The 22,328-nt window shown below is 43.7% G+C and overlaps 1 protein-coding gene across 4 annotated transcripts in view; it reads right to left on the reverse strand.

The window, feature by feature from the left end:
- Window positions 1-873: 873 nt before the first annotated feature.
- Window positions 874-22,328, reverse strand: part of CELF2 (CUGBP Elav-like family member 2) — a 524,871-nt gene continuing 503,416 nt past the window's right edge. For all 4 annotated transcript variants that reach the window (XM_081226997.1, XM_081226998.1, XM_081226999.1 and 1 more), the window contains 5 exons: window positions 20,216-20,335; window positions 14,401-14,580; window positions 9,419-9,562; window positions 6,093-6,264; window positions 874-4,726 (listed from right to left, as the gene is read on the reverse strand). In XM_081226997.1, the coding sequence (XP_081083123.1) occupies window positions 6,137-6,264; window positions 9,419-9,562; window positions 14,401-14,580; window positions 20,216-20,335 (572 nt within the window). In that variant the 3' untranslated portion in view covers window positions 874-4,726; window positions 6,093-6,136. The remainder of the gene's footprint in view (window positions 4,727-6,092; window positions 6,265-9,418; window positions 9,563-14,400; window positions 14,581-20,215; window positions 20,336-22,328) is intronic.

Genomic DNA, 22,328 nt, shown 5'->3' on the forward strand with positions numbered 1-22,328 from the left:
ACAAGGCTTTTTACAGAATGTACACTCATTCCAGAAGGAGTGTGTGGATGCATATGGCCTTCTTGGCTTTCATTTGGAAACGGATGCTATGGTATGAAGACTTGGGCATGAGAAACTTGACCTCTTCCCCCCTCCCATCCCACCAGACTGAGTAGAGCTTCCATTTGAGCCCTTGCAAGTATTTCTTTGCTCTTCCACTAGTTTTAATAATTAAAGCTGCTCCTGGATTCAGTTAGCTCTAAAAATAAATAATTTAAATTACTTTTCTATACATATCTATTGATTGATGGCAACGCATAGATTTAAATTTAACACCTTTCACATCTATTCACCAGGTAAGTAAGTTTATTTTTTCTTCCCTTGAGAGCTCACCTCTTTTAAAAAATGTGACTGGTTTCTGAGAAGAGTTTGATGGTAATGATATGCCTTTGGACTCATGGGTAGGCAGAAGAAACCCCAGCTCTGCTGCTTCCCTGCTGAAGGTTATGCAGCAAAGCAGAGCCATTTTTAATGAGTGTTAAGAACTGCATACATATACCCAAGGGAAGGGGAGAGAGGGCAGAGAGAAAGTGAAATATACCAGTGTGGTTAGAAGACCAGCTAAGGTCTTGGCAAATCCAACTCTGTAGGTGGACCATAGAAATAAGTATAAATCTTGGAAGCAGTGGTTAAAATAGGCTGTTGTACATAAATTAGAGGTGGCTGGTGTGCAGTTTCCCCCTTCCCCAAATCAGATATTCACTTAGGTGGAATCGACTGTATCTTATTACACAACATATAGAAAAAAAAACATACGTGAAACAGTGAGGTGTGTAGATGTATCACCAACATATAATGACTACCAACAATACAACACTCAGAGAGAGAAACAAGTATTAGGAAAATGGTTTAATATTGGAGACAGAAGCAAAAAACTGCATCACACAATAACATACGTTACAAAAATAAGTTTGACTGTTTCAACTACACGGTTATGTTCACAATGAGGACAGAGGAATCAGAAAAAACTTTGATCTAAACAGCAAAAAAGCAAACCCCTAAAGTTTTAACTAATACATTTATCCACTTAAAGTGACTGAGTACTTCTAAATCTAATTACCTTATTGTGTAACTGCACAATACAGAATAAAAAGTGAAACTTACCGCTGTATTTTAAGACAAAATTCTAATGCTAGATATAAGCAAAGGGAAAAAAGAAATCAAGCCAAAGTTTTTAATTCTCAAAAGAAAAGCAACTTTCTTTCTATCAACCAGAAATCAAACTTGAAATCAGTCATTGTCAGGGGGCCCACTAGAGTAAGCCACAAAAATTTCCATTTTTTTTTTAATCTCCAGTATAAAAAGTTCCACTGGTACAAAATGCATAAGTACAATCAGTTGTAGAAATAGGAAAGCCTGCGTATTTTTTTTTTGGCTCAAATTCCATCAAACAACAAAATCCAAATGCATCAATATAACAGAAACAATACTCAAATGGTCTTACAGTTTTCCACTAGGTTGCATTAACTTTGGCTTTTCTCAGACAATATTTAAAAACTATTTTGTAATTCTAAACAAAATGATATTATTAATCTACAAACAACAATTCTCACAGCACAAAAAAACACAAATACATTTTTTTTTGTATGACATTATTCAAAAAGGTAATGAAACTACAGGTTTTTTTAAAATTTTATTTCTTCTTGTTAATTAGCACTTAAGATAATAAAAACAGAAACAGTAAAATGAGTCCAGAGTAGCACAAGCCAAAGAACTATAACCCCTATGGTGAAAGAAAGATGAACTTGTTACGCCTTTGAGGACTGCCATTTGATCACAATTCTCTAATTTAGTTTAAAAATGACTACTGTCTACACTTGATTTTAAAAAAAGCAGTTTCCCTGTGTGTTTGTTTTTTTCTTCTGGCACAGGCCCTTTGCACCCTTGCAGCTTTTTCCTTTTGGTATTAAAAGAGAAAGTGAAGAAAAGGACAACTTGTCTTTGAGGAGGGTTATCTTTTTAGCAATGAAACATGCCCCCCCCCCCAAAAAAAAAAGGACTTTCCCTGTAGCAGTACAGTCTGTCTTGGTTGCCTGCAGAATAAACACTCAGCTCTAAGTGCCCCCCCCCCAGCCTCTTGTCAAGCGCACTCAGCTCCTCTGGGGGAGGTGCAGGCAGTGGGAGGAGGGCGCCAGAGCGCTTCTGGCTTCAGTGAAGAAATGGGAAAAAATGGTTTCAGATTTATGTGTACTTGACAAGAGGTTCTAAATGAGACAGTCTGGGGAATTCAGGTGGTGTTGTCTTGTGTTCTTACGGATGTCTCTGTGCACCACCACGTTACCATCGCCACGAGAGAGCCAAGTGTGATCACCTCGGTTAGTCAGCTGCTTGCTGCAGGAAGTACAAAATAGCCCTCGAAGGATGAAGGAAGGCCCCAGCAGTAGTAAACACGGGTGAGGATAGTACAGATCGTTCCATGGTAAGTGCATGTGCTGCAAGAAGGAGACTTTTTTTTTTTGCATCATTAGAGGCTAGTCCTTTCCATCCCAGGGCTATCGCATGCACACACATACGAAACCAAACAGGGTGGTGGGCGGGAAAAGGAGAAAGGAAGTGGAGCCAGCAGCTTCTGAACTCCATTAGAGAGACAGAGAAGCTTCCAGAAAGGCAGGAGTGTGTTTTGGGACTGTGGGATGACTCTGGGGCTTGTCAGGACAGCAAGAGACCTGCTCACGTGAAGTGAAAGTCAAAGAAATATGGCGCTTTAGAAAGTGGCAGCCGGAACGGGTGCTAGGTGTTTGGTTGGTAACTGTGATGGACTGAGTTCGCCTGTGATGGTCAGTCCCCTTTAGAGGCATTCAATTCAAAAGAAACAAAAAGGCAGGGACAAGGACTGTCAACTTCTAACTCCAGACACCTGGCTTGTTCAGAGGTATCCGCTGCACAGTGGCTGATAAGAAACATTAATTTGGGAATATGTAAGAAACAAAACCAAAAATCCCTCAAAAGACTACCCCATCATCATCACAAAGCCGTTTCACTGGAAGGTTTGTGAAATTACTCTAAACTGGAACATACCGCTAACCTGATCTCAAAAGCATACTGAATTTAAGGTTTATTTAGGTGCTTGACTATCTACTGTTCCCCTCAGAAGGTTTCTCCAGTACACTCTTTTTAAAGTGTATTTTTTTCCTTTCTTTTGGCTCTCAACCAAAGGATAAAGTAGTAGTAAAGACAGAAACAACTCAAAGATATATGCAGAAAAAAAAATCCAAATTAGAAACACCCCAAAACAAACGAAAATGATGACAGCGTAAAAAGTTAACATTCCAGATAGCGCTGGGTAGAAAGGGTTAAAAGTTCAAAACTTTCTCACCTTAGAGGTTTCCATATATCATGAAGAAAATACATTGTGAGGTTGCCGTCACAGCATTGATGTTCAGAGTGGTTAAAAAAGTGAGACATGGGCACTTATACAATGTCTTACAAAAAACATCATAGAGAAATAACAAACAATAACAATTTCAGGCAACAAGACCACAGGATAGCAAGTTAACAAACTTTTTAACCTTTTTTTGTTGTTTTTTGTTTTTTAAATATTAGGGATTTATACAAAACACATAATAAAATACCCATGTTATCAAATTACTTCTCACAAGAAACACACTGAAGCTCTAGGAAGGAAGTACCTTTGGAATTTGGCACTATATATTTTCACTTTTTTTCTTTAAAAGAAAAAAAAAATCACATTTTGCTGAACACAAACACATCTAAATAGTCCACAAAAAAAAAAAAATGACATCAATGCTTTACAAGCCAACACAAAACTTACTCTGGAATAGGTTTTCTTTTTTCCCTCACATGAAATTTTTTGTAAGCAAACAACTTTTTTTTGAAATTCTTTTTTGTTTTAAGTAAACCAATTCTAAACTTGTCTTATCAACAAAGAACATTAAGACCATAAGACTCATGATGAAACCACAACTTAATTCACAGAAGCACCAACGTAACACAGTTTACAGTAACCTTTCTCCTGTACATTGAAACAGTATAAAATATAGGTAATTTCATGTGCATTAAACCATGGATTGTCTAACTGTGAGTCAGTTCAGCAAAAGGTGACACAAATAGGTAGCATTTGCCCCAAAACAGGGTAAATATTTTTCTTATACTAATCTACAAAAAGTGGTTCTATATATATATCTTAATGAGAAAGTGAGCCACCTAAAATGGCCTTATCAAAAAACTTTACACTGCCTGAAAAATGTAAAAACTATTACAGACCTCTAGAGACTTAAAATCAGACAGTTTTTTTCTCAAACTGTTTTTGGAAGTAGTCTGTTAGAAACCAACATTCTGTGTCCCTGGACACATATTGCTATTGTTACCAGTGACCGGGAAGAATGCCAATCCCTGTATAATACTTTCAAGTCTGTTTTATGAAAAGAAAAGAAAAAAAAAAGAAACATTTTTGCCACAGGTTTTTTCCTATTATTAATTTGTGTAATAATAAATTTCAGTCTTGCATGAATGCAGCAATGTTTTTCACATTGACTTCCCAGAATTCATAGCTAGATGAGGTCACATGCAAATTTCAAAGGTCAAACTAGATCAAAGGTCAGTAGGAGAACCAAATATGATGTGAGGTCAGAAAGACATCAGAAACAATGACGGGACGATGAAACTTTTTTTTGAGACGCCACAGGGACATGCTAGGCAAACGGTGAACTAACGGGCATGAAGATGTCTAGGGAGAAAACAGGGAGAGTAAAAAGTTACACAGAATCTACGCAGCAGCAACAAAATCACTCTTCAGGGTGCAGGAGAAAAACTAATGCAAATTTTAGGTCATTAGGGAGTCTACGAGCCATCCACGTAATTTGCATTTCTTACACTCTTTATCCACAGCACAAAGGAACCCAAGAGAATCCATCCGGAGAGGGAGAGGGGATGGATTCTGGGTGTTTTGGGGTGAGGGGCTGGCAAAGGATGGGGAGAGGGTCCAGTTTCAACGAATGTAACAGATGGGGAAAGTCAGACGACTGAACTGTAAACTAGATCATGGCAGTTACGAACAAAATCATCAGACAGATACAGACACCGAGAGGATAAAGCATGGACTTGAGGCCTAGGGTTCAACGGTGAAAAAAAGCCCATTCCTAGAACGATTCCTCTAGAGACTACTTCAGAAGGCTCTGGCTAGCACAGAGAGCTGCTCTTTAGGTACCCAATAAGTTAACAATAGGCAATAAATAACTTCCATTATTTCTGAGGCAGTAAAAATTTTGTACAAAAATAGAAATGCTTTTTTTACAAATAAAATTTACAGGCCTGTGGCTTTCTTTTTATGTATTTATGTATTACTTATTTATTATTAAATTTATCTTTCAAGAAACATCAAGTATTTTCACTCATTTTTAATTTTTAAACCCTGTAGCTTTAAGAAACAGATCTCTAAATCTTTTTTTACATTAATCCTTTCTAAAAACTAAAATAAAACAATAACAAAGTAGACAACCAGTGTAATAATCTGACCAATAAATGTCATGTTTCTTTGAACACTAAAATAAAATCCTACTTATTAAAACAAACCAAATGTAGTGGAAAGACATTTTGTATTGTTTTTAAGTGCTTCTCCTGGCTTTTCTCTCGCGCTAGGCCACCACCTTACCCTCTGTGAACAGCTGGCGCCCCTCTGCGGGGGGTGGGCGCGGGCAGGAGGGGCGAATTCTCCAGGCAGTGCTCTGGGGCACGGGGTGGGGGGGGTGGGGGTGGGTCTCAGAGTTAGAATTGCACGTTAGCCTTTGTTTGCCTTTTAAGTTGTTAAGATGTCATTTATTGTGTGTGTTTTTCTTTAAAAAAGCAAAAAAACAAAAAACAAAAAAGGTAAAAGGAGATTCAAATTGCAAAACAAAGGAGAATACAGTGGTACAAGTGGAGGAGGAGTTTACTCGATAGAAACAAGGTAGCCGAGTTTATGGCGAACTGGGTAGGGGGCCGGGTGGGGGTAATGGAGGCCTTATTGTAAAAATAACCGTCTCTCTTGGTAAAAGTTGGCAATGTGGTCCTCCTCTGCCTTTCCTGTTGAGCCCAGGCTGGCTCGTGGGACTTACCCTAAGAAAGCTAAAATAAGAGCAGGGAGCCTCTGGGGTTAGGATCAGTAAGGTTTGCTGTCGTTTTTGGAGCGCTTCAGCTGGACCTTCAAGCGTTTCATGCCAATCTGAAAGCCATTCATAGCCTGGATAGCAGCTTGCGCAGACACGGGATTGTCGTAGCTAACAAAACCTGGAAGACACAAGCGGAAGGAGGGCGGGAATCAAGATGGAGAGGCAGGGGAGCAAAGGAGGGTGTCTGCAGATGCTAAGTGCCACGTGCCCAGCCTGCGGTCTCGGGTCAGCTCTACTCGATTCACGGACTACAGGTCATGTTTTAGGGGCAACGCTGGAAACAGCCACTGAGAAGCAGTGGAGAAGCTGGCTGGACCGGTAACTTGCTATCATGAGAACAAAACCCCTCCGCAGAAGGCTAAAATCTCAAACATTGAGTCAGTTTAGTCTGTTTACTGATTTCAGTCAAACCTGTTTGTGTTTAAAGTCCCTTAGAATCCTGAACTAGCCTCCAGGTACATCAGTAAGTGCTGCTCCTAGAAGCAGTGGTACAAATAGTCTAGGTCTTCAAGGGCCCCCAGAGGCTCACATGCCCCAACCAGGTGAGGTTTAAAAGCAGGATAATTGAGGGAAGGGCTGCATAACCCGTATGCTGCCCAAGACCCTGACTGTTTCCATTCCAATTCTCCATGTATACAGGACGGGGTCAGTTGGTGAATTACCTCTAGAGTAATTTGTACTTGATTTTTACTACTTGGAGCTGTTACTGAGAGAAACCTAGGGGCCCAGGGGAAATGCTGTGCCATTCTCCCTATCTCAACTTCCATTTTCAAAGCTCCAGTGAGTTCAGCGGAATGGAAATTGCTACCTTGTATCCCCAGCTGTCCTGGGGAATAAACAGTCTAAACAGCTCAGGGCTTCACAGCCATCCTGACATACTTCCCACCACCTTTCTCTGTACCAACACTCAGACGCTTCTGACGACCACCCAGGCGCTGCCAAAACCCAGAAACAGAATTCTGACCACATAGTTTTGTTTCAGCACTGGGGGCAGGGGTTACATGCAAAAGTTTCTTTAGTTAATGCTAGTGCATAAGTGTTGTCCCTACTTACTTTTGTTGTTGAAAGGAAGTTATACTGATTGGATTTCAGCTCTGACCATCCACTGTTCAGAAGGTTTTATACCAAGTTCTCCATCTAGCTACTATTAAAGTATAAAGCTAAGGAGAACATTCCTTTACAAATTAGAGGAGGAAGAAAGGGACATAAATATACCTTTAGCAGAGTTCTCAGCTGATAAAAATAGGCATACAGTATAAGCAGAATAGCTTCTCATAGGCTGCCTGTATGCAAAACGGTGATTTAAATTTTTATTAAATTTAAATTCCCAATAAATGTGATCTTGAATCTAAGATTTTTGCTGATTTTCTCCTTTCCTCCTACGTCTTATCCAGAGGTAGCAAGATGATTGAAGACTGGAAATGGGTCAAGGGCAGAGTGGATAACAAAACCTGGCCAAGAGCTTAGGATGAAGAATGGGGTACCACGTTATGACCAGCAAACCTGGGACCCCAAGAAGTTAGGCTGTCTCACCGAGACACCTACGTATGGGATGTTAACAGCTTTTTTAATAAAAACTGAAAACAGAGTGCATATCACTAAATAAAACTGTCTGATGCATTATTATGAACACGGTGGTTAAGCAGTTTGGGGGCTGATATAATCTCTTTTCAAGACAGTAAATATTTTCTCAAAATCAAACCATGAACTACAATCCTTTTTCTAATCTCCAAATAAGCTCAGGACATTGTTTAGCCATGAAGACTATGAATGTCCGGCTCGAAGCCTTGTTCAGGGAAGCTCCCAGTGGGGAGCCCTCACTGAGACACGCACGCACCCTACATAACAGCTTACTTTCCACTTCACTCTCTCATGAACCATTACAAGGGCGTTTATATACCTGTAATGGGTTCAGGCTAACAGCCTTTCCACTTGGATAAAAACAGTGACTGGAAATGGCTGACACGCTAATTCCCCCAGCAACAGAGGCTTCAGCCCTTGCTGGGTGACAGCACGGAAGTCAGAAGGACGTTACACGAGTGGAGCGTCAGAAGCCAGAGCGCTCTCTTTAGACTGGCCGCTGGTCGCCAGTCAGCCGAGCGCCAAGTCTGAGTTTGTGCCTCTGCAAGAGCCGTCCCCACCTTTCCTTTGATGCTTTCCTTTTCACCGTGTCCGCTTCTATTTGTTCTCCTCTGCCCACATCTGTTCTACTTTATTTTGTTTTGTGCTACTCTTAGCACCTATGACCAATGTGAGTCATTAAATGGGAGGAGTGGTTAAAGCAAATGTTACATCTCAAACTGGGCCAGAACTTGCCAAGTGAGAAATATATATATACTCTGAACATTCTAGCCTCTAAACTACTTTGGGGAACACAAGGGTTCAAAAAATAAAACAAGAACTAGATTTAATGAATGTTCTCCTCCTCTGTAAAACATTAGGGCATGCAGTGAGCCTGCCATACTCTCTCAGGGAGCGAAAACGCCCCAGGGAGCCAGAGTCCAGGCTGCTTGAGGAAGGAGACCGTGACAGCTCAGGCCACCGAGGAGATGGGATGTCCAGTGTCCTGAGAACACCTGCATCTCCTGCGCTCTCCACCCACTCGGGCAGCCACTGCAGATCCCAGCATCCCAGCACACCGCAGCACTTCATGTCACCATGAGCTAAACCAGCCACCATCCCTGGGCTCCAGGAGCTGCAATGTCGGGCATGGCCTGAGCACACCCCTACTGTGAAGGTGTGTGCATTGGTGAGTGTGTTTCTATGTACATCCTGATGCTGAACAATAAGCCCCCAATACAATGTGCTGCCGACACCCACAGGGTCTGAGTCCTAGTGGACCTGGAAGGGTATGGAGTTTGTGGCAAAGTGTCTGCAGTGTGTTCTGTATCAGGAGTCTCAACTACACTGCAGTCTGTAAACTGCTTCCATCCGGTGAAGCCTGTGGTTCAGACTGGGGGCCCGAAGAGACTCCTGCTGGTCAACTGTGACAGGTGATTAGTTACAGGGAGTAAGACCCTTGAGTACAGCATAGAGCACTGCCGACTATACGGGCATTGAAGTTCCCAGATCTTTCCTTTCTCCCAGGTCTTTCCTCTCTTTTTGATGAGATGACTTGACCCAGTCTGCTTACATGGATCCAGACAACCTGGAACCACCACACACATTGAAAGCCCTATCCTGGCATCTAAAATATTGGCCATTATATTTTCCTTCCCATGACTCCTTACTGGCAGTGCACTGTATATTCTAGCTGGGTTTCTTTTGCATACCAAAGCACTTGCTCAGATTGGTCTGTTTGTCAATGAAGACTTTAGCAGAGATAACATTTCCAAAAGGCATGAACATCTGCAGGATGTCCTGGTCTCCAAACTCCTGTGGAAGGTGGTAAATAAAGAGGTTTGCACCCTCTGGACCTAAAGAGGGGGGAAAAAAAACATCAGAGTAAGGTATTCTGCACTTATTAGTTCCCAAAGCCTCTTCTTAGGAATGCTTTAACAACAGATGGGCTAAGCACGTGGCTTTCCCTCATACAGAGATGGATACAAGCCCAGTGCTGGTATGTCTTTTAGGACAGGGGTCGTCCTTCACATTTTCCTGACTTCCAAAGAGACACTGGTTAAGAATGGCTTCCTTTTCATCTATAACCTGTGGGTCGCATTTGCTTACTGCGCGTGAGCACGTATCTTCAGTCTTCCTGGGCGTGAAGGTGGCCAACGAGGGGTAGGGTCGGGGAGGAGAATGCAGGCGTGGGTTTTTCCCACGTGGCCATGTTTTATAGTACGTAGTATATATTCTCTCATGGATACAGTGTCCTGTGTATTCTAAGCAAATTGCAGCAATTTAGAAGTAATGAATATAGCAGTAATGCTGCTTGGATCTCTCAATCATTTACCTAATTATCCATCCAGTTCTGATTTGGCAGATCTCTTAACACACGGTCTAATAGTCATCTTTCTTAGAAATGACTGGCAACGAGTCAAGGCAGGAAAAAGTAGGTGCTAGAGTTTCACAACTGTGATGGGAAAGACACCACTGGGAATTAGCCTTGCAAATTGAGCGCATGAGGTGCACAAGCTGGTCAGAGAGTAAGCGAAGCCTGGTTCTTCGCTCTTCACCACCACTTCCAGAAATACAAGGAACGAGGACAGAGCAGGGGCGATCTGAGCTACACCGGACGGGAGAGCGCTCGTAAGTTCTTTCCACTTCATTCTCCCATCTCTCTAGCCACCTGCAGAAGAACTAGCTGCAGCTTAAAGGAAGCAGAAAGGAGGGAATCCCAATGAGTACAGCAGGTCATCACCTTCTAATATGTCACAGGTGAGAATGCTTTCCAGGTCAGAGGGGGCTTGGGGGAGTTGCAGGTCCTTCCCCAGATGGTTCTGGGGAGGCCCCAGGGCTGGATGCCTCTAGGATGTTCTGGGCATGGTGTCTGGGAGGGAAGGGAGCTCATAAAACTAGTGAAGTAGCCACGCAGCTGGTTCACGGGGCCTTGACTGACTCCCGCAGGAAGGAACCAGGACTGCCTGCTCCACTGGGAAGCCCCAGGGGCTGGGGGGTGAGTGTTTGCATGGGCCGAAGAGAAGGAGAACTGGGGTGGAAAGAACTTTGTAAAAATAAAAGGGGTCAACATCTCTGCGAAGAAAAGTCAAACCACACACACACACACACACACACACACACTCATAAAAGAAAAAAGTATTCTAATGAATGGGACTTTTCACAAGGAAATCTTCTTGAGGCAAATTTCTGAAGCCACAGAGATGAAGCATTTCTTTCTTATTTAAGTGTTAACGTGGCCACTTTAATTTTCTGTACTTGCTCACAATTTCCAGGGGCGTAGCCATGTTCCAGTGCAAGAGACACAGTTTGTATTTAAAGGGGCACAATTACAGGGTTAGGTACCCAGATGTTTCTTTGTTTAAAAAAAAAAAAGACAACTCTTAAATAGTCAAAACTTAATATGAATAGATGGAAAACCAAAACACTGGAGGTGGGTGTTCTGAGGGCCACTACACGTATGCATCCCCTGCAGTTTGTCTATCAGGCAGATCTGGTACTGCCCAGACTGCATATGCCTTCTAAATAGAAGGTCCAAATGCACAAATGAGGATTAATGGGGCCCAATTGGAATTGTGAAGTCATCTCACCTCCTGAAGCCTGGGGAGAAAATGCAATTTTAATGCACTATGACAGATTACTGGCTATGCCTGGATAGTCCTGGCCTTCTCGAATGCAGTGCATTCTGAACGTATCTAGGCCAGACAGGGGACTAAGAAAACGGGAAGAAGGTAAACCCAAGGAGGCTGTCTTTTTCCTCATCACCAAGAAATACTTGGATTTTGCAAACTGCTGGAGTCATTAACACTAAAATTAGAAAAAGGTGACTTGGTATGGAAAACCTCTTAATATTCAGTGAAGGAGGCTACTGCCATAGACACCAAGGGTAAAGAAACAATTTTTTGAGGGTTCAACCTAGGTGTCTTCCTTCCGTCTCCCTTCAGTAAAAACCTGCTGACCAACCACACATTCCTCAGACCTCTAGTATACGTGACTAAGTTGCTAGAGCTCGTTCAGTTGTATCATTGGTCCCAGTTGGCTGCGTGTTCATGTTCATATTTCTCATAGGTCACCTGATGTAGCAGAAAGCACTGGGGGTGTCTGTGTCAGACCGCCAGTTGGGATCTGGAGGCTCTACCTAATGCTGTGTGTGTGACATGCCTCCTGCAAACAGAGGGAGATGGGAAGGGTGTGAAAGAGCTCAGAGGATATTCAGGAATGGCAGGAAACGTGGTCAGCTTGCCTGAATTTAGATCTGTAGGGATGCCATAACCCTTCAGAAGATTTAGCTGGGGAAAATATTAAAACCATTTCTTTACAAGGCCAGACTGGTTCACTTTCCAGTCGGAAAATATATACCAGGGTACACGACTAAATACATCAAATTGACTCAACTCTCTTGATTAAAGAACAGAACTAAGGAGTAGAAAATCTAAGACTCTATTTAGTAGTGGAATTCATCATGGGGTCTTTCCTTTGCTTCTCAGTATGACCTGCCTTTTAAATTATGTTTTAGTTAAGCTAATGTTAAGACAGTTTAAATTTCTTGAGCACAGGTTAACAGGGTGAGAAGAAGGTGATCAGAAGAGACATATGAGAAGATGGAAGATGATTTAAAAAGACCTGAACAAACCTGAAACACCATCAAGCACTAACCCATGCTGCTGGTAGCCCACATACCTAAATATAAATAACCTGGAGCAGGCAGTATTTATCTTGAACTATTTTACATTAATCCCAGAGGATTAATTATTGCACAAGCAGTGCCTAAAATTTAAGGCATAGAAATTTAGGGCAGTGAGCTGGTGTGAAGCAACTTCCGGGCCCGGACTTTCTCCTTAAGCTACCTACTGACTTTCGAGTCTGCTGGTGACAGATGTTTTCTCAGTGGCCCAGGTTATATAAACCATATAACCTGTGAGGCCCTGCTGGGTGAGGGAGAAGTGACCAACACTCTCTAAGACGCAAGTGGGGGAACTGGCTTTTACGGTCTCTCCTGAGGACACGGCTATCTGACAGGATCCCTCCCACCACCCTCATCTGTCACCGTGGTAGTCAGACCTCAGACACAGGGACCTCAATACAGGCTTTCCTTTGGGAAGCCGAGGTATTTATGACATGGGGTCTCCACACGCCTGGGGAAAACGCAGCTGTCTGAACAGTTGTGCAAGTTAAAAAAAATCAACAATAACAGTCACAGCTGAGAGGAAAGAGAAAGTTGAAAGAATGAAACTCAGATTTTCAACTATCTTCCTTTTTTTTTTTTTTTTTTTTTCGGTACGCAGGCGTCTCACTGTTGTGGCCTCTCCGGTTGCAGAGCACAGGCTCCGGACGCGCAGGCTCAGCAGCCATGGCTCACGGGCCTAGTCGCTCCGCGGCATGTGGGATCTTCCCGGACCGGGGCACGAACCCGCGTCCCCTGCATCGGCAGGCGGACTCTCAACCACTGGGCCACCAGGGAAGCCCTATCTTCCATTTTTAATGCTGTTACATAATAAACAGAAAAATATCTTTCTTTAAAAAAACAAAAACATGGGCTTCCCTGGTGGCGCAGTGGTTGAGAGTCCGCCTGCCGATGCAGGGGACATGGGTTGGGGCACGGTCTGGGAAGATCCCACATGCCATGGAGCGGCTGGGCCCGTGAGCCATGGCTGCTGAGCCTGCGCGTCCGGAGCCTGTGCTCTGCAACCGGAGAGGCCACAACAGTGAGACGCCTGCGTACCGAAAAAAACCCCACAAAAACACACATGAGTATCTTTAAAGCTGTGTCCCTTTTACAATTCCCAACTTAAAAAGAAAAACCCTTCTATTTCTTATAGGACACCATGTTTAAAGTCAAAATATTCAGACAAAAACCAGTCTGGAGCTATGGGGTGAGGATATAGGAGAAGGGAAAGAAATTTTAAAAACATCTTCAGCAGTACTTCCCTATTCTAACGTCTTTTCTTGTGTTCAAAACAAGTCAGAAAGAGAATAAATATCACAGTGCAGATTCTGCTTTAAAAGCAATTTCAATCAAGGAGGAAGGAGCCAAAAGGAGGAAAGAAAGAGCCAAGCCCTCCCTATTCGGGCCAGCTCATTAACTGCTTTATAATTAGCTTTCATTTATTCTTAGCATTCACTTCCTGATGTTTATTTTGCCTTACCGGCAGAGAAGCAAGGCGATCAATCACTTACTTGCTTCCCCAGAAGACCCCTGATTACACCGAGACTGAGTCAAACCTAAGAGTGGATTTTTTCATTAACCTGGAAACCATCGCGGACTAAGAAGGTAAGCTCCACCATCACGGGGGACATGGACTGCAGGAAAGCTGGGCCGAGCCCACAGGGGGCTGCATCGACCCACGTCTTCCTCTAACGAGGAGTTTGTATGGGAGGGGAGAAATGAGAGGTGGCCCTGCTGATTCGGGAGAGGGTGCTCCCCGCAATTTTTTGATGGCAGCAATCACTAGGTAATGGCGTATGGCGCACAGAGGGTGAGGACTCCACCTGAACAGGGAGAGGAACAGTAAAGCTAAATACGACAGGAAAGAAGACTGAAAGGGCCTGTCGGATTTCTTTACGAAAATCCAAACGAACATGAGTAGGAGAAATAAAACAACTGCTTTCTCTCAGGACAGTGGCTCGGTGGAAGTTCCTTGGAGCTCTGCTCTGGGGGCGAACGCTGCCCTCCGGCCCGGGCCCAGACACATACCTTCCTTCTGGCTGCCGGCCGCGCTCTGCTGCTGCAGCAGGCTCTGGCTGTACAGCGTGGGCAGCGCCGCGGCCGCGTACTGCTGGATCCCTGAGTAGGCCTGGGTGAGGGCGTCCATGGTGCCCGCCGTGCCATTCGTCAAGCCCGTGGCGCCAAGTCCTCCATTCAGAGCCGCCATACCTGAGAGCATTTGAGCAACTTTACAAAAAACCCAACAATAGAGAAGAGAAACAGCACTTTTCATTAGTGCTTTCCAAAGGAAGTTAGAGAATCATTTGACACAAGTACGACAGCAAGTGCATGCAGCGAGCACACCAATTACACCAACAGGAACTTACAGACAAAACCATGAAGTGACAAATTGTAATAACGGCAGACACACAGACGACCACCGCAAGCCCCTGAGCAACGGTAAGCCTCACTCCCTAGGCCAGTGACGGAATTCACCGAGGCACTACAGAGCCAGTGCATCTGAGCTCCAGCAGCACTGCTGGTAAGGACTGGGGTTCTCTTTCTGAAGTAGAAGGCTTCTGCCGCTTAGAGCTTGAGAGCATGTAAGAAACCACTAGTGGCAGAGGCCTGCGACATCTGTGCACTTGAGCCACTTACTGGGCTCTCTGAGGAGCCGTGGGATGGCCCCAGGGTTTGAGGGGGAAGGACAGGATTGAAACTCTCCCTTAAGGTATCTGATGAGGAGATGGCAGAGAGCACGAGCTCTGTACTCAATAAACCAGTGAATCACCAGTTCCACTGACCAGCTTCCTCAACAGCTGAAGGATGCTGTCAGGGATGAGGACCTTAGGGAGAGCCTTGCTGACGAAGAATTAAAGGTGCAGGAAAAATGCGGCTCCCTCCCCTCGGTTTAGCTAACTGAAGCTGCTTGTTCAGTATGAAAGGCTAGAAACGGGATGGGGCTGTTCTCAGCAGCAAACAGACGCACACACAGACACACACACAGACACACACGCCTGAATATAAATCAGTGCCCGTGGAACTGGGGTTTCTGCCAATGAGAGCACCCCATGCCATGTTTTTCAGTCAACTGAAGTGACCCCGTGTCTGAAAAGCTGGATCTTGGCTATTAACCCATGTGAACTGGATGACGGCCAGCACACTTTTGTTCCTTGTCTCCTGGCTACCCTTTTGCTCTATTATGGTTGTTGACTGTGTCACTTTTTCCCTGAATATGACTCAAAACAAGTAATACTTTATAGAGTGTGAACTTTTCTATAAACTCAGGAAATGGAAGAGGTGACGACATAATTGCCTTGAGTTCCCTTTATGATGAAGACTTCTTTTTTTTTTAAAGATCTGTTTATGGGAAGAACTTAGTGAAAACATTAATGAAAATCTTGAAGGAATTAGGGCTATTGATGAAGAATGTTAAAATAGCAAAGGTGGTTAATTGAAAAAAAATTGTAAGTCTAATGAGAATAGAGGACAACTAAGAGAAGGACGCTTAGAAATTATAGAGGAATCAAATACCAGAATCACCTCGACATTCCCCTGCCATCCACAGGACACAGGGCAGGGGGCAGTGTGCTACTTACTCCATCATGCTTCTGTTCTTCTGACACCTTCCTCTCTTAGATTAAAAGGACTACACACAAGATAGGATAGAGGGATCTCATGGAGCCTCAGATCTGGTGTTCTCCCTGGGGGACTTGAGGGGATAGAAATGGGCCTCAGGTGACGTTTGGGGTGGGGCTGGAGTGTCAAGGAAAGCCTGGGGGCCATGAACGTGGAAAGCCAGCTTCCTGAAAAGGAAATTGATTTCAAGCAGTTCTAGCAGATACCAACTAAGCTCAAAAGGTGGTGGCCAGCAGAGGTCCTGCTGACGTTGCTTGAAGTTTCTTATGAAGGAGTCTGTTCTAATTTTTTCTGAGGTGTGTGTTTACCACGGCCAAGGTAGACCAGGTGACTGATTACCAGGCAGAATCTTAAAAACCATCAAAGGAAGATTTCAACTTTTGAGAGTTATTCCTATCAATGATCTAATGTCATTCTGTATTAAATAGTCATTATACTGAACATAACATTTGTCAGTTCAGCTGCTGGTACTTGATTCCATCTAAACACTTTGGACAGTCGAAACAGAGGTTTGAAGAAGGTTAGCTGAATAAAATGCTTCCCCTTAAAAGAACAGGGCTTTCTTCGAAAAGGCCAAATGGACTGGCAAACCTCAACGAGGGAGGGAAAGTCTTTGCAAATAGTCTAGCAGTGAAGTTAGTGCGCGTCCAGACTACCGCGTGCTTTAACTGAACCGCTCTCCCAGGTCCTCCCTGATGGAGACTATCGAGTAAACCTGTGAAAATGACCTAGAAGGACCCACCCATAAAGATGAGCATGAACATCTGGCGTGGCCAGCATGAAGATGCTGCTGAAAAAAAGAGTCGGAGGCGCAGTGCCACAAGCCAACTACAGTATCTGCACACCCCTCGGCCAGGGTTTATACCAAATAAAGAAAGGGCCAAAGTGAGGAATGTATTAATATATTCTCATAGATTTGTATCTATTTGCTGGGATAAATTTTCTTTGGTATAGATGGGATATATCCTTCTAAGCTACAAGCTGATAATGAGGACTCAGGTCTAAGAAATGTCTAAAATTAGGGTAGATGAATATGAATATATACAATTAGTGGCACTTGTACTCATGCCTGTGTTAATAATATGGTCACAAGTGTCTGTGACGTTGTATGTGCTTGTATATGTACCTAACTACATGTATCTTTATATATTCCAATAATACAGATTAAAACAGTTATTTCACAAGGCATACCAAGGGTGACAAGCCATCGCAACACTATGCCCAAAGCATTGCATCTTTTCTCTCCTTTACATAAAATATTTCCATAAACACTACTCACCAGGCATTTGTGGCTGGTGATATGCAGATAATCCATAACTTTAAACACTATATGGTAAGCCATTTGGAAGAATTAGCTCATTTAAAAAAAGGAAAAATAAGGATGTCACTTGACATACACTTAAGCACAAAATCAGATACAGATTCCTGGGTGGATATAACTGCAAAAAATATTTTCTTCATCTTCGTTCAGCTATTAGTATATGAAGCCTGCCTGGAGAACCCTCAACTGATCCAGAAGGGAAAGCTCTGCTAGTGAATTGCCCACATTGCTTCCTTCTGATCTTGCTGATTTCCGCTTTTAAGCTTTACAGCGCTGTCCTTTTTTAGTCCCTCCTTCTATGAGTGTATAAGGAAACCAAAGGTATGAAGCTCAAACAGTCTGGTTCAGCTACTTGTCTACCATCCGGAGCTTTATCTTGTGGGAAGCTGAGAGGCCCTCTGGCAGGGAAGGCAGTCAAATTCTCCCAGGATGAGTTTGGGAATTAACTGGATTCCATCTACCTACTTTTCTCCATGGCTCCTTTGTCCATGGAAAAGAGGTGGCTTTACTCAGAAAACCAGAAAACTCTCCTTATGGTAGCAAGTAATGGCTTCTGGGTGGAGTGGGGGAGGAAACGGTGATGATATGGAAGCTGTGGCCAAATACTTGTCGAGCTGCCTCTGTCCAGGTAACCGTTTGTTGACTACCTTCTCATCCAGTAGGACAGGTAGCATCATCATGTCTGTTAAGGAAGAACGGTCTGAAAGAGGACACTCTATATTAGAAGGTTTTCTCTCAGTATTTGAGAAAGCAAATCTTAGCTCCAAGCCGGTGCCGGGACTGTTAAACAGCTCTGACGGTAATTTACCCAATCAGAAGGAATGTATTTTTCTTTGTGCATGACTTTTGGTTTGATTAAACATTTTTCTGGTTCATACTGTCTAGTAGGGGTTACTTGAAACTAGAAACAGTCTTAATTTCCCATGACCTATATGTACTTACATTAACCCAATGGCAAAGAATTTAAAAAACAAAACAACTGAAGGCTGTTTTTCTTGCCAGGAGCAGAACTGGAGTGACACAGGTCCCACACAGGGACTACTCACGGTCTCTCTGCCATTCCACACAGTTCCTCTCCAGTCGCTCATGATAACGAGGGGAAAATCCCCACAAAGGACAACAGAACAGGATGGAGAGAGGCGGGACCACACAGACAACACACAGCAGTCATGAGCACGTGCTGAGGAGGACAGCCATTCCCACTGGCCTGTTACTGTGCAGACCAAGGACAGGCAGGCGATCAAATCAAATTCCTTGTTTTAGGGGAACTAGGTCCTGGGGCAAGAGAAGCAGCATGAAGGGATGTGTGCAAACACACGTCTGCAACCGAGGGGAAGGACAAGTGAGTTGGAGCGTCTGCAGAACAAGGTCAGAAACAGGAGGCAAGGCCATGAGGGCTGCTGGCAGGAGGGCAGCTGGAGGCAGCTTCACTGGAGTAAAACATTCTGCTGTCACGCGGCCACCACTTCATTCAACACGTGCTTGCTAATCAACAGCTATCTGGTCGGGAAGGAAAGAAATCTTTTTCTTGTCTGCTCTTTTTGGCCTCTGGTCAGATAAAACTCAGTCCAAGGTTATGGCTGCTTTCCCCAAAGCATCGGAATAAAAGGATTTAATAAAACCTGAACACATTTCCTACCTCTAAATGTATGACTTATCCTCTCATCTGGATTATAAAAGTTAGTCTTCATTTGGATGAGTTCTGGGTGCTTCCTTTACCAAACAAATTGCAAGGTATTCTTTTGGGATTTGAAAATATAGAATTATTGGGTTTTTTTTTTTCTTTTAAAAAAGCTGTACTGCTTGATCACCCTTTAAAAACTGTACCCTTAGTCAATCATGGTTTAAAATAAGGCAACTTGCCAAGGACCCTTTTCTTAATGCCTAAAATGGGCAGAGGCTGGGTTGCCCGGTAGGTAATTAGGTCCCTGAGTCAGGCTGTCATGGTCCTTCTGGATGTGGCTATTCTCAGGCATGGGGTAGGGGTGCGGGCCCAAGCTGAGCGAAAGGCAACTGAGGTGTCCCTTCTGTGGACTGAGGACCTTCCCCAGTTGGGGGGGCCAAGGCTAAGCTCGAGCCGCAGATGTGACTCATCCTCTGGCCGGGCACTATTCTCCCCACAGATCTAGAATGCCGGAAATGGGTAGGCTGTGTAGACAGAACTCAGAGTGCTTTGGTGAGTCTGTATATTTCAGAGCTAAGTAATTCTGTAAGCAATTTGCCTCACTCTGCTTCAACCTGCGTTAGTGGAATGGGGCCTTCAGGAGATGCACTGCTGTAGGGTGACCCCTGACTCCAGGGTCTTGATAAAGACTCCAGATGGTACCTGCGGGGTGGCTCCTCGCAGGAGCCACCTGCTTTCCAAGGCCTCATTTCTCCTCCTGTATAATCGCCATGAACCTTTGGGTTTTAGAGCTGGAGGGGACCCTTAAGATCATCTGATCCAGAACTTTCAATTTTCAGATGGGACCCTGAAGTCCAGTTGGGGGCAGTGATTGGCCTCAGATTCCTGCAGGTGACTGGGAGCTGGCCCCATGCGTCCTGATTTCTAGCCCACTGATTTTTCTTTTATAACACACTTCCTCCTCTCAGATGAAGGGAACCAAACTAGAACCAAACCAAAGCCCTCGAAACCTGCAGATACCTGTCAACCACAGAGACCTATGGCTAAATACACAGTCTGCACGTTACAAAAGACTGGGGTGGTGAGGGTGGGGTATTTCTGGAGACAAAACAGAGGCAGGCAGCGTTACGCCTGTCAAAACACGTGCTTCTGCTCCTCCATCCCAAGCTTTAGCTCTCCCCGTGACGTAACATTTCAGGTCGTCTCTGGCTGACCACTGTCTGGGGGGAATCTGGGGGGAGGCTGTCCACCAGAGCAGCAGATGCTCACTGCGATGGTACCTGCTAGTGCATTAATGTTGTTCAGTCCGACAGTGGCCCCTGCCAGTCCTTGCAGAGTCCCGAGAGAGGTCAGAGAATTCATGGCCGCACCAGCAGTGGAGTTGGGGGTTGAAGCAGCCACTGCAAAACAAAAGACAGACAGGGAACCGGGGAGAGAAAGCACAGGATGAGTGAAAGCCAGCTGGCCCGGGAAGTAGTCTGTCTCCATCACAGCAGACGGAGCCGGGGAGCCTTCAACCATGGGCAGTCTGGGAGTTGGGCTTAGGTTTTGGTGTGAAAGACATGGGGTTGTCCTTGTGGCAACTGTGACACTGAGATCTGGTGAAAAAAAAGCATCACAGCTCTGTTGTGCCAGCCAGCGAACATGTGCATTGCTGGTTAGTAGGCGACAGTCCACGATAGGAAGCCCGTCCGCCTGGGTGGTGGGTCCTTCACCAGCCGCACCTTGGAAGCCTCTGAACTAATGACCCGCACAAAAAAGGGGGAGGGAAGGGGGAGTAAAATGGCGTTTCTTGGCTTTCATGTTGCTTATGCTTCAGACTTGGCATTTTCTCAATGAAGCTTAAAAAAAAAAAATTCCTGGGTTTGACAGACGACTTCAGGACCCAGGTAGTGGTGCTTATAGAAGCGGAGAGTGATACGAGATAAAACCATTTTGGTCCGAACTCTCCTTCCCCTCCCCCCTTCCCCCTTTAAATAACCGCTTTATTGGGATATAATTCATGTCATAAAATTGACTCCTTGAAAGTATACCATCTACTGATTTCAGTATAGTCACAGAGTTGTACAACCAGCACCACTAAGTTTATAACATTTTTATGACCCTCTAAAGAAACCCATACTCATTAGCACTCATTCTACATTCTCCCCTCTCCCTTGACACTGCCAACCACTGACCTACTTTCTGTCTCTGTGGATTTGCTTAGTCTGGATATCTCATATAAATGGAATCATAAAATATGTGATCTTTTGCACCTGGCTTCTTTCACTTAGCAAAATGTTTTCAAGGTTATCCACGTTGTAGCACGTGTCAGTACTTTATCCCTTTTTATTGCTGAATCATATTCCATTCTGTGGAAACACTCCACTTTGTTTATTCATTCATCAGTTGTGGACATTTTGATTGTTTCCACTTTGGGGCTATTATGGATAATGCTGCTGTGAACATCTGTACACAAGTTTCTGGGCAGACATATGTCTTCAGTTCTCTTGAGGACATACTTAGGAGTGGGACTGCTGGGTCATATGATAAATCTATGTTTACCATTTTGAGGAAATACTAAAATGTTCTCCAAAGTTGCTGTCCTCCCTAATCCCTTTTACACTTACAATGTAAATAACATTTCAGGTATCTTACATTTGTATAGCTTGATAGTCTGCTGACTTTTTTCACATATATTATCTCACTTTATCCCAGTGATAGACATAAAAGCTAAGCGAAACTCTGACCACTGATAAAAGTGGCGCTTGGTCCACTTCTAGCTGTGGAATCATTGTGAGCATGTGAACTTCCTTCTAGGATGGCCGAGAACTTCAGTCCATCCTGCTGGAATGTTCCTGCCCAGATGGAGCTCATTCCTGCTGTGCCTTCAGAAACCACACAGTATTGCTTGCAATGCACCTTGCTTGGGATTCCTTCTGGGTGAGGCTAGATCAAATGTCTGAAAAATGAATTCCCCACCTTGTCACATTTCTGCCCATGTATGGCATTAGCTTCTGACTCATAATGTGTATGTATTTTCTTTCTCGTTTTAAAATAAAATTATACACAATCAAGTCAATGTTTCTATAGTCCTTTTGTGTTATGAAACTTTTCAAGTACACACAAAAGAAGAGACGATAGTGACAAATTCCTTCAAACTCATATCCAGATTCTAGAATATTTGAGAACCACTCTACTTCCATCTTATCCCTACATACTTCAGTATGCAACTCTAAAAATTGAGGACATTTTCTTTTAAAACCCCAAACCACTTTTCTCTTTCCTCTTGAATCAGTTTTATTAAGGTTATAGCTTTCTAGGAATCTGTATATTTCACTGAAGTTTTCGAATTTATATTGGTATAAAATTACTCATAATTTCTTCTTAATAAATTGAAAAAATCAGGAGCAT

The sequence above is a fragment of the Mesoplodon bidens genome (genome assembly GCF_964165515.1).
Source record: "Mesoplodon bidens genome assembly, chromosome: 3".
In the NCBI taxonomy this organism is placed as follows: Eukaryota; Metazoa; Chordata; class Mammalia; order Artiodactyla; family Ziphiidae; genus Mesoplodon; species Mesoplodon bidens.